General features: G+C 26.6%; 1 protein-coding gene across 1 annotated transcript; it reads left to right on the forward strand.

Moving 5' to 3' along the window:
- The first annotated feature begins 512 nt into the window (after positions 1–512).
- On the forward strand, positions 513–13,195 carry LOC145835734 (calnexin-like). Its single transcript, XM_082943441.1, has 15 exons — positions 513–594; positions 2,022–2,101; positions 2,237–2,371; positions 2,610–2,757; positions 3,565–3,633; positions 3,873–4,075; positions 5,292–5,402; positions 9,605–9,696; positions 9,950–10,008; positions 10,437–10,631; positions 10,918–11,058; positions 11,526–11,720; positions 12,038–12,128; positions 12,404–12,503; positions 12,885–13,195. The coding sequence occupies exons 1-15, from the start codon at positions 532–534 to the stop codon at positions 12,916–12,918; spliced, it is 1,716 nt and encodes a 571-aa protein (XP_082799567.1). The 5' UTR covers positions 513–531; the 3' UTR covers positions 12,919–13,195.
- The last annotated feature ends 2,745 nt before the right edge of the window (positions 13,196–15,940 follow it).

The following is a 15,940-nucleotide window of genomic DNA, read 5'->3' on the forward strand; positions in this document are numbered from 1 at the left end:
TTTTAATTTTTGATGTTTTTAAATTTTGTTCCAACAGAATTTTCTAAATATTTCAAGGAACATTTCCTGAAAATTTGAGATAGTTATCTCAAAAAATGTAAGAGGAGATAGATTTTTAGTGAAATAGTCGATTTTTGCAGTTTTAGATTGAGCCTCCCATAAGGAATCTATTGTTGCTTCCAACTTTGACTGGCTACATCTCAAAAAGTATTTTGAATTTATAAAATTCTTAAAAATCATTTTGTAACTTAGTAAAAACTATATAAAATAAGATCAAATAGTGAAAAAGTGTTTAACCCCCCTATGCCCATAATACATTGTTAATACATAACATGCAACACAAACAGTTTATTTTTGAAATTTTGATTTGTTTTTAAGTAAAAATTTCAATTTTCTAGTTCTTTATAAATCATAAATATATTATTATGGTTGAACTAGAAAAAAAAGATTGTTGTTTGAATACTATAGAGTTGAAACATATTACAGAAAAAACTAACCAAGAAATATATTATTTCAGAGATTAGTTAGGTAATGAAATTATTAACTTTGTTGGCCAGCTTACTGGTAGTTGCATTTGCAACTGAAGATGACACTGTGAGTTTGATTTTCATGTATTTTGAATTGCTAAAAACTATATTAATTTTGTTTTGGCCGCTGACCAATTTCATATACTTATTTAAATTGGGGATAAGTCATTATTTTCACAATTTGCTCTTATCTTTTAGTTAAATTATGCTACAAGTTGCTTTTACACATTTTTAAAATTCAAATTGATTTTTGAGATAGAGCAGGTATAAGTTGGAGACTACAACAGGTTCCTTATGGGAGGTGTAAATTTAAAAGGAGAAAAAAGACTATTTCACTATAAATCTATCTTTTCCTATGTTTTTTGAAATAACTACCTCAATCTTTTACAAAATGTTCCAACCTTGATTTTTACAAGTTGATCATATTTTATAGAGTTTTATTTGAGCTATTAGAAATTTTTAACTGCTTGAAAAAAATCTATGTAATTTTTGAGATATGAGCGATCAAAGTTGGTGACCTCGATAGGTTCCTTAGGAAACTTATTATAAAAATTACAATATCTCAATAGTTAAATGAGATTTTTATTCTATAAAAATTTGCTTGTAGTTTGTACCTCAAGCTTTCATATAAGATCCAATGTTCTTTTTAGTTATAAAAAAATGTTGGGCACCCCTATGCCTTAATTGATTTTGATAGGAACTATTGTCTGCCTATTATAAATATTTCAAGGGTTAACTTAAAATATGTTGCTCAAATTAATAAATTTTTAATTGTAAAAAATTTAACACAACATTAGTTAATAGATTTTTTGATAGTTTATGTAATTTAAAATAGATATTAAGTGATAGATACTGATATTTCATAAATTATAATGGTTGATGTAAATGAAATCAGAAACAGTTTGTGGAGCTTTATTTAACATTAGATCAAGTATTTAGTTTTAAAAAGTAACTTGAAAAATCAACTCAGTAATTTTTAGTTTGATAGATGCTCGAAAATGAATTTCATAACATAAAATTTAATATTTAAAATCTGGACCCAAAATTTTGTTTATATTGGTATACCACATTTGCAACATAAATATTTTAAATGAATAATATTTTTGTCATCAGCATACTTCACAGAAAAAGAGTATTAATTAGTATTGATAGCATAGATTTATTTTAAATAAGTTTATTATTATTTTTAAATAATTGGTTTTTGATGCAAATTATCAAGTAAAAGTGTTTTGTGGGACATATTGGATTGAAAGGGTCACACTGAAGAGTTAAAGACAATTGTTTAAAAGCAAAATTTCAATTAAACATGATTTTAAACATTTGTTAAATCTAATTTGTTTTCATTAAATCTTTTCAACTCCTTCGATTCAACTAATACCTCAAAATACTTTTTACTTGATTATTATGACCAAAATTTATACCTGAAATTAACTTTAATAAAATGTTTCCCACTTTTATTTTCATGAAAAATCTACAACTTTTTCATTTTAACAGAAAATAAGGTATGTGACACCAGTTCCAAGTGGCAATGTTCATTTTGCTGAGCCCTTTGATGCAGAAGACGCTCTTGATAGGTAATGCTTGGACTATTTCAAAATACTTTTAAAAATTGCTTAAATATACTACATCCAATTAACTGTTTAATAGCCATATCAAACAACTTTTTAAACTTAATAGTAATTTCTCTTCACAACTTTGACATATAACAGCTGGGAACTGACTTCAGCTGAAAAGAAGGGCGTTGAAACTGAACTGTCAAAATACACTGGTAAATGGGAAGTTGAAGCCGCAATGGCCGATGCTCTTGAGGGTGACACTGGTCTTGTAATGAAGGACAAAGCAAAGTTGGTGAACAAATTGTGTATATAATGAATGATAGTCTAGCTTCAATAATATTGATATAATTTTTTTGATAGTTGAAGTACAATATGATCTATTTAATTTTAAGCATTTAGATATTTTAAAGTCATTTTTCAGCTATGTATTGAATTTTCTATCATAAGTTAATTATATCTTATATTTGTTATCATAATACTAAAATGTATTTACAAGACTCAGGCAATTAATCTAATATTGTAACAGACACCACGCCATAGCTGCAAAGTTGGACAAACCATTTGTATTTGATGACAAGTCATTTGTGCTCCAATACGAAGTTAACTTCCAGGAAGGTGTTGAGTGCGCTGGAGCTTACTTGAAGCTTCTCAGACAGTCTGATGACCTTAAATTGGTTGGTTTTTATAAGAATTACAAATGGTGTAACTCTAATCAATTCTAATTGAATTTTGTAATAGTTGTTTTTTATAAAATTATTTTAATATTTATTGATAAGTTTGACTCATCCGATTTATATGTTAAACCGAAAAGTTGTTTTACTAAAATATATATTTCATTTAACTATTTAAACAGAATAATTTTTAGTTGGGTCATTATAAGATTTAAATAAGCTTATTGTTGATTGAATAAACTACTTAAACTTATTTAAATGTGTTACTTTTTAATTTTCTGAGGTAGTTAAAAGTATAAATTAACATTTCAACTTAAATTGTCAAACATGTTAAGCTTTCACACAAATTAAGATACGTAAAGGTTTGTATATAACTGTGTAAAGAAGTTTCCTAATATATTAATAAATTGTGAATAAAGGTTATTGAATAGCAAGTTTTTGTCAGTGCAAAGTTTAAATTCCTTGTAAGTTATTAAACACAGAGAACTAATAGCAGGAAGTGAATTGATAAGTACAATAGTGTTTTGTGTGATGAAAAAGTTTTTGATAAGGTAATTTTATCACACTTTTCTAAGAAAAGTTGCAAAGTTCTTTGTACTTCTTACATAAAAAAGGAGGATTTTAATAAATGTTCAACAAAAAAATGAGTGTAAAGTTAGACGATTAATTTGTTTCTGTTAGTTGAATGAATTAAGATAAAATATATCTTAAAGTTATAAAAGGGGAAAAAAGTGTGTTCTTGATAGCTTATTTAATCTAAGGCATAAAAACAATTTTAACAACTGTTAAACTATTATAATTTAATTATAGGATGAATTTCAAAACCAAACTCCATTCTCAATCATGTTTGGACCTGACAAGTGCGGTGAATCATACAAGGTAAAATGTAAAAGCTTTTCATCAATTATACCAAACTGTGTTTTGAATGTAATAAATATATTAAGCTTAATGGTTTAGTAATCAAGTTTGACCGATATTTAAATATATTTTTTAAAAGTTAATTAAAGTTAATTTATTTATTTGTTTACAAACTTTAAACAGTTTACAATATAAATAAATATTGAAGTTTATTATAAAAGTAACTTGAATGCTATCACAGAATAAATACAAAATTACAGGTCCACTTCATATTCCAACACAAGAACCCGTTGACTGGAAAATTCGAGGAGAAACACATGGAGCAACCGGCCAACATCAACAAGGAAATTTTCACCGACAAGCAACCTCATCTCTACACGCTCGTGCTGAACCCTGACAACTCGTTTGTCGTCTACGTGGATCAGCAGCCGCTTCAGTCAGGAAACCTTCTCAACGACATGACGTCAGTATTAGTGCTTTTTGTATTTAAACAATAGTAAAATTTATAAGGGTTTAGAGTAGTTTTCTTGAACTCAACAAATGAATAGCCAACTGTCGTTTAATTTTCATTTAATTTGTGGTTGTTAACTTTACATCATTAAATCCACAACACAAAGAAAGTTTAAATTCGTTCTTATTAGTTATAAAAGTTAAATGAAACAACTAAAGACCTTGGCAACTGAAATTTAAGTTAAGGTTTTAAAGAAAAGTAATTGAAAGCCTCAAAAGAACTTTTTTAAACTGCACTGAATGGTGTAGAATTAATTTAAGCCAGTCTTTATAGAGAGAATAAATGCTAATTATATTTTTAAAGCTTACATGTAGACAGTAAACAAATGTTAATGGGGTTTTTATTTTTTTTTTATTGTGAAATTGTAGTTGACAAATGAATATAAATTTGCTTTAAGTATTATTTTTCACAAAAAGGTGTAATTAAAAGTCATTTTTCGTGAGAACTAATACATTTGACAAATGTAGTTTAATCGCAATTTAATGTTACAAGGTCATTTATTTTCGTTTGTTATAAAGTTATTTGTAAATTAGTTCTGAATTTATAAGTGTTTAAATTTTCTATTACCCGGTTCATACACTTTTTATTTTCCTTAAAGTAATTTTTTTTTTGATTTCAATATACTTAAAGCAAACTTATAAAACTTATATTTTATTAATAAGAATAAATCATTATTTTAGCATTTGTTACATTAATCAATGTTACATTTACCGAGTAAAATAAAAAGGCGTTTGATGTAATTGTACTTTATATATAATTTAATATAACTCAGGCATATTGTTATAAGAAAACTTATTGTTTTCAGAATGTGCGTATTTAGTTTTATATTATAAGTAGTTAGACAATTTGATCAAGTATTTTTGTGCTAAAAACTTTGATATATTAATCAGAGTATTGAGAAGCAAGTTTAGTAAATTATTAAACAAACTGAAGTTAGAAAAAATTAAATTAGAACAACCTTTGTATACTTATACAAAATTTATTAAATATAAACTGTAGTAAATCATATAATACATATTATAACTTAGTCACAACAAACTGTAACAATTTTCGTTGTCATTTAAAACTAGTCAAGGTTTTTTCACACCAGCAGTTCTATCATTATATAACTCTGCACATTGAAAAATATAATATTGCTTGTATTCTACTTATTTTACAATTCATACAGGCCGGCAGTCAACCCGCCAAAGCAGATCGAGGACCCTGAAGACAAGAAACCTGAAAACTGGGACGAAAGAGAAACCATTCCCGACCCGGATGCCACCAAACCCGACGACTGGTTCGTTGTTGCGTCATAATTGTATTTGTTGTTTATGTTGGTTGTTGAACGAATAATGTAGTTTGTGAGCAAATAAGTGGTCACCTTAAAATTGCTTGACTAGAAAACTTGGGTGTGATTGGATTTCAATAATAATGTTACGAAATAAATATTTTTGATTATAAGTATAAATAATAATTTAACTAGTAGAGAGTTAAATAGGGTTTTGATATAAATATCTTACTGAGTTGTTAGTGGTTGTGAGAAACACATAAATATTATAAAGTAGTTGTGTTGTGTGCACACTGAAATTTCAGTAATTTTATTTTTTGTAACCACTTGTGATTATTGTTAGCTGGATATTTCTTTTTTTGGAAGTACATAAGTTTAAATTATAAAAAACTCTTAATATAAGTTCCTAATAACTTGTAGCGTTCTGGCAAAAAAATCTTTCAAAAAATACAAGTTTAATATTTGAAAAGTTATGAATTTTCCGTAAATGCTGGTTATTTAAAAAGAAATGCTGATATAGCCGCTTAAGAGTGAACAAAAATATTTCCATATAAATGTAAAGTGTAAAATAAGCGGAAAACTTTGCGCGGATTTTCTTGTGAAACTTCGCAAGGCGGGGAAGAGCTGATAAATTATTTATTAACTTTTGAAAAAGTTGCCAGTGTGTGAGTTTCCGTTGTCTTTTACAAATGTTTGCACACATTTGGGAATGGTGTTTGCACACCATTCCCAACTGCTTTGTAAATTCAAAAATTAACGTTTTAAAAATAAATAAAAAATAAAGTTTTTTAAAGGCATTTAAATACTTCATAGTTTTTTTAGTGAAATTTTTAAAACTTTGAAAAAAATTCAAAAGTTTAAATAAAATTAGTAGTGGTCATAAAAGTATAGCTTTAATTTCACCGATTGTAATTGAAAGTTAAGTTTTTTATCTACGTGGCCAAAAAGTTAAGTAATTTTATCTGGTGCGCAGTTACGTGCTAAGTAGATAATTATTTTATTATTTCCATTTAGTAACTTAATTGACTTTCTAATGGAAATACTTAAATATTTTTTATAAGTAATTTTGTAATTACTTCTAATTGTTTAATAAAATGCAGGTTTTTATAACTTAATGTTTTAATTAGGGTTTATTTATTTTTACTTATAATTATCAGAAATAATTTCAGCTAACAAATAAATTAAGTACGCAAAAATAGAATTAAAACAGCTTATTATAGCCTATAATAATTTCTTCTAAATTCCTAATCTAACTTCAATTAAAAGTGGGCAGATCAGGTATAATCTAGAAATTTCAGCACAAAATAAACAAAGACTGTGAGCAAACGAAAATTGTTTGTATAACAAAAAGTAATCACACGTGGCATTTTAAATTTATTGCCTTTATATTCTTTTGAAAAGTTATTATAAATTTAATTAATGAAAAAAAAAAACTAAATACTTTTTAATCGTTTAAAAACCAGCATAAATATGTATTATTGTAAAAATGTGAGAAAATTTAATATTTTTCAAACGTGGCATTAATGCATATACATAATGAATATATTTGTATTGTTCTTTTGTGTAATAAAGGAAATGCGTGTTTTTATTGTGTTTAAAAAAGTTTGTTTACAGTTAAGCATATTAAGCATACTTGATTGATTCTGATAAGTTAAAAAAAAAATGTATAAAAGCCTGAAAATTAATCTTTGTAGTAGTTGACAGAATAATGATATTTAGTTTTTATTCCCCAGCTATTTTTATACTCAACTGTTGAAAATGTATGAAAAAAATGTGTTCTAGTATGTATGTTAAAGTTTTATACTTTTGTGTTTTACATTGTTTGTTTACAAGCTTTCATTTCAACGATATTTTGTAAACATTAAACTAAAGATAGATATTACTTTGTTCTAATAAACTGGGGAAGTATTATCAACGTTTTTGTAAAAAAATCATAAGAATGTACTAAATAATCAACAAAAGTAGTAGAATAAACATGAAATGTTAAGTCAAAGCTTTTCATATAAGTTCATATTATTTAAAAAAATTTCACTAAAATTCTGCAAAGTAAAGTTTTATTTGCTTTTAAATTAATTAACTTAAAAGGTTATATTATATATGTTTGAATGTAATGTAAGCATCAGTATTTGTATTACTATATTAAATTGAAAAAAAATTGCAAAAAACTTGAAAAAAAGTATATAAAAGTTGTAATATGTTTATCAAAAAATGATTATATTCGGAATTGTTAGATTATTTTTACCAGTATTATTTAAGCTGCTATCTATGACAACTAACTGCTTTTTATCAATAGAAAAGTTTTACATAAGCATACTTTGTAAGCTCTTTATTTGTTATACTTACAAGTTATTTTTGTGATACAGAAGAAAAGTAGCTATCAAAAATACATTTTTCTGTTAGACTCAACAGTAATGTAACGGTTTTTAACTAAAATTGATAGTTTTATAATATTCAAACGTAACGTTTGTTACATGTTTGAATAAAATAAGTTACGGAAAGCATTTTAAATGCTTTGCATTAATGATTTAGTTTTTGAAATACGTAGATAAGAATTTCCACGTTAAATTATTTGACCTAACCGTACTAAGAAATATTTTCTCTTTGTTAAGTAAACAAGTCCTGTAAAGCGGATACTTTTGTAACAATGCAATTCCAACAAACTCTAGTCTCTGCTTAACTGTATTGATTGCACAACTTTACAACTTAATTCTGATGTTTTTCAACATATTATTGTAAATTGCAGGGAATTTTAAAAGCACTTTTTGTGCTTCACTTTTTGTAAGCTTTTGTAGTTATTTATGATGTCAACTTGTATATAAATTGACAAAATTTAATCTTATAAATGTTCCGAAATAAGCTAAATACATACAATTAAACTTTAATGTTTTTACAAGATAATTATTATTAAACAAGTAAACGTAAACTAAATACCTGGTTGTATTTTAGCCTTCAACAAATTAAACATATTAATTATTTTTACTTTTGATATAAATTACTTAAATGTGTTGTTCCAGAAAGTACTTCTATGCTTCTTCTTTAAATAAAAACTTCTTTTAAAAAGCTTTCAAAAATCAAGTACTTCATTAAATACTTAAATGTGATGTAAAAATTCAATGTTTTAAAAATTAAATTCAAATCAACCCACCTATTTAAACGTTTCCTGTTGTTCAATGATCTACATGCCATTACAAACAAAAATTTAGTTTTTTATTGTGTTATTTTTAAGTAAAAGTTAAAGTTAAGAATTTAAAAAAAAAAGTTACATAATAAATAATTATAATGTGAACATAGTTTTGTTCAATAAAACTTTATTAAAATATTATACTGTAAGTACAAGTTTTTAAAAATGCAGACAAAAAATTGGACTTTGCACTCTGTCATGTCAATTTGTAAAAGTTTAATTTCATCATTTTTGTTCGGCTTGCATTGCTTTTGTCATTTAAATTATGAACTTTTGAATGCTTCTGTGTTTTTGATAACAATATCTAATTAATATATTTTCATTTACAGTAACATAAACAGTTTAAATAGTTTTAAATAAGTTTTAGTAACTCTATAGTGATATTTTATATTATTATTATATATATTATTTTAATAGTTTTTGTTAGATGCATTTGTAAGCAGTTAAGTACAAAACTGATTCAACAAATATTTAAACAGATATACTTATTAAATAATAAATTGATGATAAAAGATAGAAATAAAACAATACTTATCATACTAATAAAAGTTTTGAAACTATCAATATATATATATATACAATTGAAAACAAAGTAAATTTAATTCCATTGTTCAAATAATTGCTTTGTATGCATTATTTTCCTTGTAAGCGAAAGAATTTAATAGAGGAAACCGAAATATAGTTATAACAGTTAACATAATAATAATTACCCTTGCAAGCAGTTTGGAACTTATACAACCTCGTTATTGTGTTTATATAGAAATGAACAACAAATTGTCGATTCAACAGCTGAGATATGATAAAAATATACAAAGTTAATAAATAAAATTAAATATTATTGTAGGGATGAGGACGCACCCCAACAATTTGTCGATTCAACAGCTGAAGTATAATAAAAAGATATAAAGTTAAAAAATACAATTAAATATTATTGTAGGGATGAGGACGCACCCCAACAATTTGTCGATTCAACAGCTGAAGTATAATAAAAAGATATAAAGTTAAAAAATACAATTAAATATTATTATAGGGATGAGGACGCACCCCAACAAATTGTCGATTCAACAGCTGAGATGCCAGCTGATTGGTTGGAAGATGAACCACAAACCATTGATGATCCAGGTATAAATATTTGATAAATAGGATTTTAATTATTGTGAGCACCACAGTTTGGTTTATGGTCTCTATTTGTTTAACTACATAAAAGTATATTTTCTATTGCCAAGTCGTATAAAAAGTCAATGCTATCTGTTTTTTTATATATGATTTTTAGAAGTATTTATTAAAAGATATTAAGCAACAGGTCATTAATTAAAATAAATGAATATTTGTGTACAATATTAAAAATATGTTTTATAACTTTTCTATTCAACAGACGCAGAAATGCCGGATGATTGGGATGAAGAAATTGATGGGGAATGGGAAGCACCTCAGGTAATTGATAAATAATTAATTAAAATAATGGAAAGTATGGTTTTTCGAATTGTCACATGTTGAAGAAACTAATTAATATGCTTCTTTGAAGGTTGTTGATTGAAATTACTAAAAAATGTTTGTAAAGTTGAACTAACAATTATCAGCAAATATTTATCAGTCAAGTAAAACTTCTTTTAATATTTTATAGTTTTTAAGTCTTAACACTAAATAAAAATAATGATAAAAGTATAAATACAATATCTTAACATCAGGTAGACAACAAAAAAGGTTGTAAAAATTTTTAATATAAAATAATTTACAAAGTAAAATAAATGAACAACTATCAGTTAAAATAAAAACAATCAACTTCTCTTGCTATTAGTTAGCTTCTTTTATTGGTTTATAAAATTAAATTGATAAACATTCAAACACCAACACCTCAACAGGTAGACAACCCTGCATGCGCGGAAGTGAGCGGTTGCGGTGTGTGGGAACCCCCTACAATCGACAACCCGGCGTTCAAGGGCAAATGGAGGCCTCCCCACATCAGCAACCCCGGTTACCAGGGAATTTGGAAACCAAGGATGATCGACAACCCCGATTTCTTCGAAGATTTGCAACCATTCAAAATGCACACCATTGTTAGTTTTTTTATTCAGATTATTTTTAAAATTAATTTCGCACTTTTTTTTTTTTTTAATATAGTTTTAGAAATTATCAAAATTCACAGATAAAACTAAGTTAACTTTTTTTTTTCAAAAGTGAAATGTTTTTTTGCTTAAAATTCAACTAAGTTCTGGTAATTTTAAACTTGAAATCTTTTTTTTAAATTACTTACTGTGTTGTATAAACTTGATTTCAAAAAGTACCTGTGCCTTATGATTAATGTTAGCATTTAAGTAAATAGTATATTATTACGTCATACAGGCCGCAGTAGGTATCGAGTTGTGGACGATGACGGCTAACATCATGTTCGATAACATCATCATCACCACCGACAAAAGCGTTGCTGATGAGTATGCCATGAAAACATACGGGTTGAAAGTAATGAACAACAAGGCCAACAGTGTTAGTTGTTTTATCTGGATTGTGAAATGTATTTGTAGTAAGTGAACTCTTGTCTTCAAAGCTTTTTTAGATAGCTTTCAAAATAGTTGGAAAACATAGTACATCAGATTATCACAGAGCTTAATGGATTAAGGAAAGTATATATCTCAGTGGGACTTACTGTTTTAAATTAAAAAATGTTACAATTGAAAATGATAATACTCTTTCTAAAAACAGGCCTATATTATAAAACTATAAACAGTAAAGCATGCATAGTTGCAACAATAATAATAAATTGAATTAAAAAAAGATAACTTAAAACGTATGAATAGTTAATAAAACAAACATAGTTGCATTAATAGTAAATTTGAATTGAAAAAAGATAACTTATAACGTATAGTAAATAAAATAAAAATAGTTCCAATTTTATAAAATTAAATTGAAAAAAATATAACTCAAAACATATTTAAATAAAATAATCGCAACAGGCGTCACTCATGTCTTCATTGGTGGAGCAGGCGAACGACAAACCTTGGTTGTACGCGGTGTACGTGCTTGTAGTTGTACTTCCCCTCATCTTCCTTGTTACTTGGTGCTGCAGATCCAGCGACAAGGTCGGTGAACAGAAAAAAACTGACGCTCCTCAGCCAGACGACGAGCACAATTCCGATCAAGAAGCTGAAGTTAGTTGATTTAGATTATTGTAAATAATATACAATATTTGGTACAAAAATTTATTAATGACCAAAAGATTTTCAAGTTAATAGATAAAAATGACTTAAGAGTAAAATAACATTTAAAAACAAAAAAACATTTTTATGGTAACAAAACATCAAGTTATTCAGAATCTCTTATCTCCAAATACTTGACAGTAGCTTCAATATTATAAGCGACCCAATCTAAGCTCAATTAAAAAAAACACTACATTACAAAATTATGATCATTTACTAATAAATTTACAATAATTACTTACAATATAAAAATTGATTTATCTTCACAGGAGGAAGCACAGAAAGAAGCGTCTGGAGCCGAAGAAGAAGTTGATAATGACGTCACAAAAGCCGAAGAAAGCGAGAAAGAAGAACTCGGTGGTTTGTATTAATATAATTATTGTCTCATGTAACCTACAATGATAAATTATACTAGAACTAATGTAGCTCGTGATCATGAACTTATGTTGAGTTTTGTTAATAAAAGCGTGTTTAAATCATCGGAATAAAAAAAGCGTTTTATTAGTATTAATTGTACAGTCGATGATCTAATATAAATGTTCGAATTAAAAGCTGAGTAAAATTATCAAGTAGAGATCTTATTAATTTTTGCTGTAGGGTGGTATAAAAGTAATTATGACGTCACAATGTAACAGACGGAGACAAGGAAGCATCAGCAGCTGAAGAATCACAGCCCGAAGAAGAAGTTGAAAAAGTTGAAGAGAAAGAAAGTGGAGATGCCACTAGTAGTCCGAGGTTTGTGTAATAATTAGTACGTATTTCACAAGAAAGACCAACAGGATACTTCTACTACAAGTTCAAACTCTATAAAAAAATTGTACTTAACATAATGTTAAAATATCAGCTGTAATACCTAATTGATAAAATGTTGTATGTTTACTTTCATTTTGGTACTTTCATTGCTACCATGTTTTTCAATGCAATGACTTTAATTTAAAGTTTTCTTGCCACAAGTTGCAGAATTGACGTCTTGAACATACTTAACAATGTTGATATTACCTTGTTTAAAACAAGTTTAAAAGCTTCACATGCCAAATCTTAAACCACTTTCCAAATATTCTGAACTTTTTGTTCAACACAAAAAATAATTTAAATTAAATTAATTTTTTTTTTCAGACAAACCCGCAGACGCAAACCGCGCAAAGATTGATCCCTGGTACGGCGAGTTGCAGTTTCGGGGGAAAACCCTAATATGTGAGAATGCAGTTGTACATATATGCACACGATTAAATAGTAAATTAGTTTAATAGTTTTTGAAACCCAGTTTTTGTTAGGCTGTCTCCAGTTTCCATTCACCTTTTTATTTATTCAAAAAAATTATATTGTGTTTTTAAAAAAATCTTTCTGTTTCAAATATTTTTATTTATGTATGTGTGTGTTCAAAAATGTTAATCTTTATTATGTTGATTAAAAAGTTGATTGTTTTACTTGGTATTTATTATATACAAAGTTATAAATTTATGTTAAGGTAAACAAAAAATTTTTCATTAGTTTTATAAACTTGCATTGTTTTATCTTTTTAGTATTTTATAGATCATAAATAACTTTCAGAGTATATTTATTTAGTTGGATCATAAGTTACTGAAATAAAACATTTTGGTAGCATTTTAAAAATAAATAAGTATTAAAGGTTTTCAATTATAATGATAAAATTAAGTAAACACAAAAACAGCAACACTTAAAAAATAATTAGTTGGTTGAAAACTTAATTTTGTTTCTGTGTTAAACTGATAAGACAGTTCTACGTACTTAAAAATTGAAGTACTTAAAAGGATAGAAGATCGATTAGAAAATAAATGTGAATCCGATAGATAAAATCAAAAGAAGCTATAAATATTTTAAACAAACTGGTAACTAATGATTGTTTAAATGTAATCAGGGATTCGCAAAGGAGGCTATTTTTTGGCCATTTACAGTATGTCGTGGACGATTTTTAAAATTTTGGCAGTTATGATTTATTGTTATCATGTTTATTATTGTTCAATGTTAGACTCAGACATCAAAACCTGAGCCACTTAAACAGGACACACAAAAATAAATTATATTCAACAATTTAAGATGAAATAACCAAAAAATTAAAGGAAGTTAAATTTATAAAGAACTGAAAAGTCTTGCCACTGAAGTTTCTGTTATCTGTAAATCCCAGAGCTCATGGGAATTAAAACGACACGGCTGCCTTGTTGATTCCACAATTTCAATATTGGTAATTACGTCTTTAACGTTTAAATTATTCTGGTCTGCTATCGATATCTGCATTATCGGTCTTGACTTAGTTAAACTTCTTTTCTCAAGATTCTGAATGTTTCTAGATCGGTCTTTTGTGGTCTTACCAACATGATATTTACTCTTTGTTTTTAATTTTTGTTTCTCCTAAAACTTGTTGAATAAGTTATATATTTTTCAGAGGAACTAGTAGTTGAATTTTTCCACTCAAAAATGTTGAATACAATTACATTTAATGCTTTATTATAACTTTTTTCGTTTTTAGCTACTACATTTAATTTGGTAAAAAAGTCGCTTGTTTCTGTTGCATCAGTTGAAAATTATGATTTAAATTTTGAAGAAAACTCTGTTTTAAATTCCAAAAACTTCTTTGTAGTTCAGTGATTTTTTCCAATTAATTAATCCTATTACTATGCACCAATTTATGTCACAATTGAACTCGTCTCTATGAAATTTAGCAATACCCTACTCTTTACTTTTTTCTTTATACTCACTTTTCAATCTAAAAGTATCAGCTTGGAATATATTGAATTCGGGAACGGGAATAAATTGCACGAGCACAAGATTGCACTAGTGTAAAAAATTGCATGAAACCAATTTTGCTCAAGTTACATTTTTGCACGAGAGTAAAAAATATATCAAAGAATAAAAATAAAACAGAAAAAAAAGTAATAATTTAATAAGAAATTAAAAAAAAAAGTTACTGACCGAGGGTTAGGGGTAACAGTGATAATAAAAATTATTAGAAAAATTATAATTAAAAAAAAGCTACCGACCGAGGGTTAGGGGTAATAGATAGAAAAAATAGGGTAATAGAAAAAAAAATTAAAACAAAATTTAACCAGTGCCAAAACGTTTAAAAGTGACCCTTCGTGCAAATTTGACAGCTATCCATTGAATTTATTGTCTTTTCTACTTCCAACAGCAATTAACTTTTCTTTCATTAGTTTCCTATTTTAGAACTTTTAATCGGGGCTTTGATCTCAGCTCCCGAAGGCTTTTTTTCTTTACAAAAATCTTAATATAATTGAATAAATAGTTTACATCCACGAATTAAGACAGGTGTGCAACAAAAAAAAACGTATAACAAAAACTTATTATTACTTAGAATTAAATATTTAGGCTTAATGATGAATGTTTGTACTACAATTTAGTCTTTCTCGTAATTTTAAGCTAACTAGTAAACAGTTTCTAGAACTACTGATATCATTCTCTTAAGTAAAAATAAATTTATAGGCTAATTAAACAAGTTTTATTACATTTTCTAAAATTTTTATATCAGTGATTAAAATGTCGGACTAGATGTAAAGCTAAACACTCTTGCTATTCCAAATCTTTATGTCAATTAATTCTTCTTTATACATTTGTAAGCACCCTATAACGTGTATTCATAATAACTTGCAGCTTAGGTTGGTATTAATGCACAAACATTATTTTTAAGCGGATTTCGCTTTGTGCTGAACTATTTAATTGATCATATTAAGACAAGTCGAAACTCTTTAAGAGAATTTATCAATAATTAAGTATATTTTCCGCTTTAATTACAAACAATAACTCACATTTTTTAAACTAACATTAAAACATAACTTTTTTTTACAGTTCTCACCATTAAACTATATTCTCATAAAACATTTTAGATTAAGCTGCTCGACTTGTTTTTATTTGGTAATATTTGGGTCTGGTTTCGATTTTAAACCTATAACTTCAAGTTTTTTAGGTCATTGGAATCCTAACGCCACACTGTTTGGATCATTGGAAATTTAAGATAAATTAAAAAATTTCTTAAAGAAAATTGAAGACCCCGTGCAGTTTATTTCATATAAACAATATAATTTAAAAAAAATTGAATTCGAGTTTTCTTTTTGAAGACTACGTTTTAACAAGCGCTTAATAAAAATTTATTGTTTTTTAAATTTGAATTATGACTGTATTTTAAAATAACAGTTAAT

Source organism: Thalia democratica, chromosome 5 (genome assembly GCF_965202585.1).
Source record: "Thalia democratica chromosome 5, ktThaDemo2.hap1.1, whole genome shotgun sequence".
Lineage (NCBI taxonomy): Eukaryota > Metazoa > Chordata > Thaliacea > Salpida > Salpidae > Thalia > Thalia democratica.

What these genes read in the sequence shown, in the direction of transcription:
- LOC145835734 (XM_082943441.1), top strand. Translation starts at nt 532, where the DNA reads ATGAAATTATTAACTTTGTTGGCCAGCTTACTGGTAGTTGCATTTGCA. An exon ending in ACAAACCATTGATGATCCAG is followed by an intron (nt 9,697 to 9,949) that starts GTATAAATATTT and finishes TCTATTCAACAG; the next exon opens with ACGCAGAAATGCCGGATGAT. An exon ending in CATTCAAAATGCACACCATT is followed by an intron (nt 10,632 to 10,917) that starts GTTAGTTTTTTT and finishes TACGTCATACAG; the next exon opens with GCCGCAGTAGGTATCGAGTT.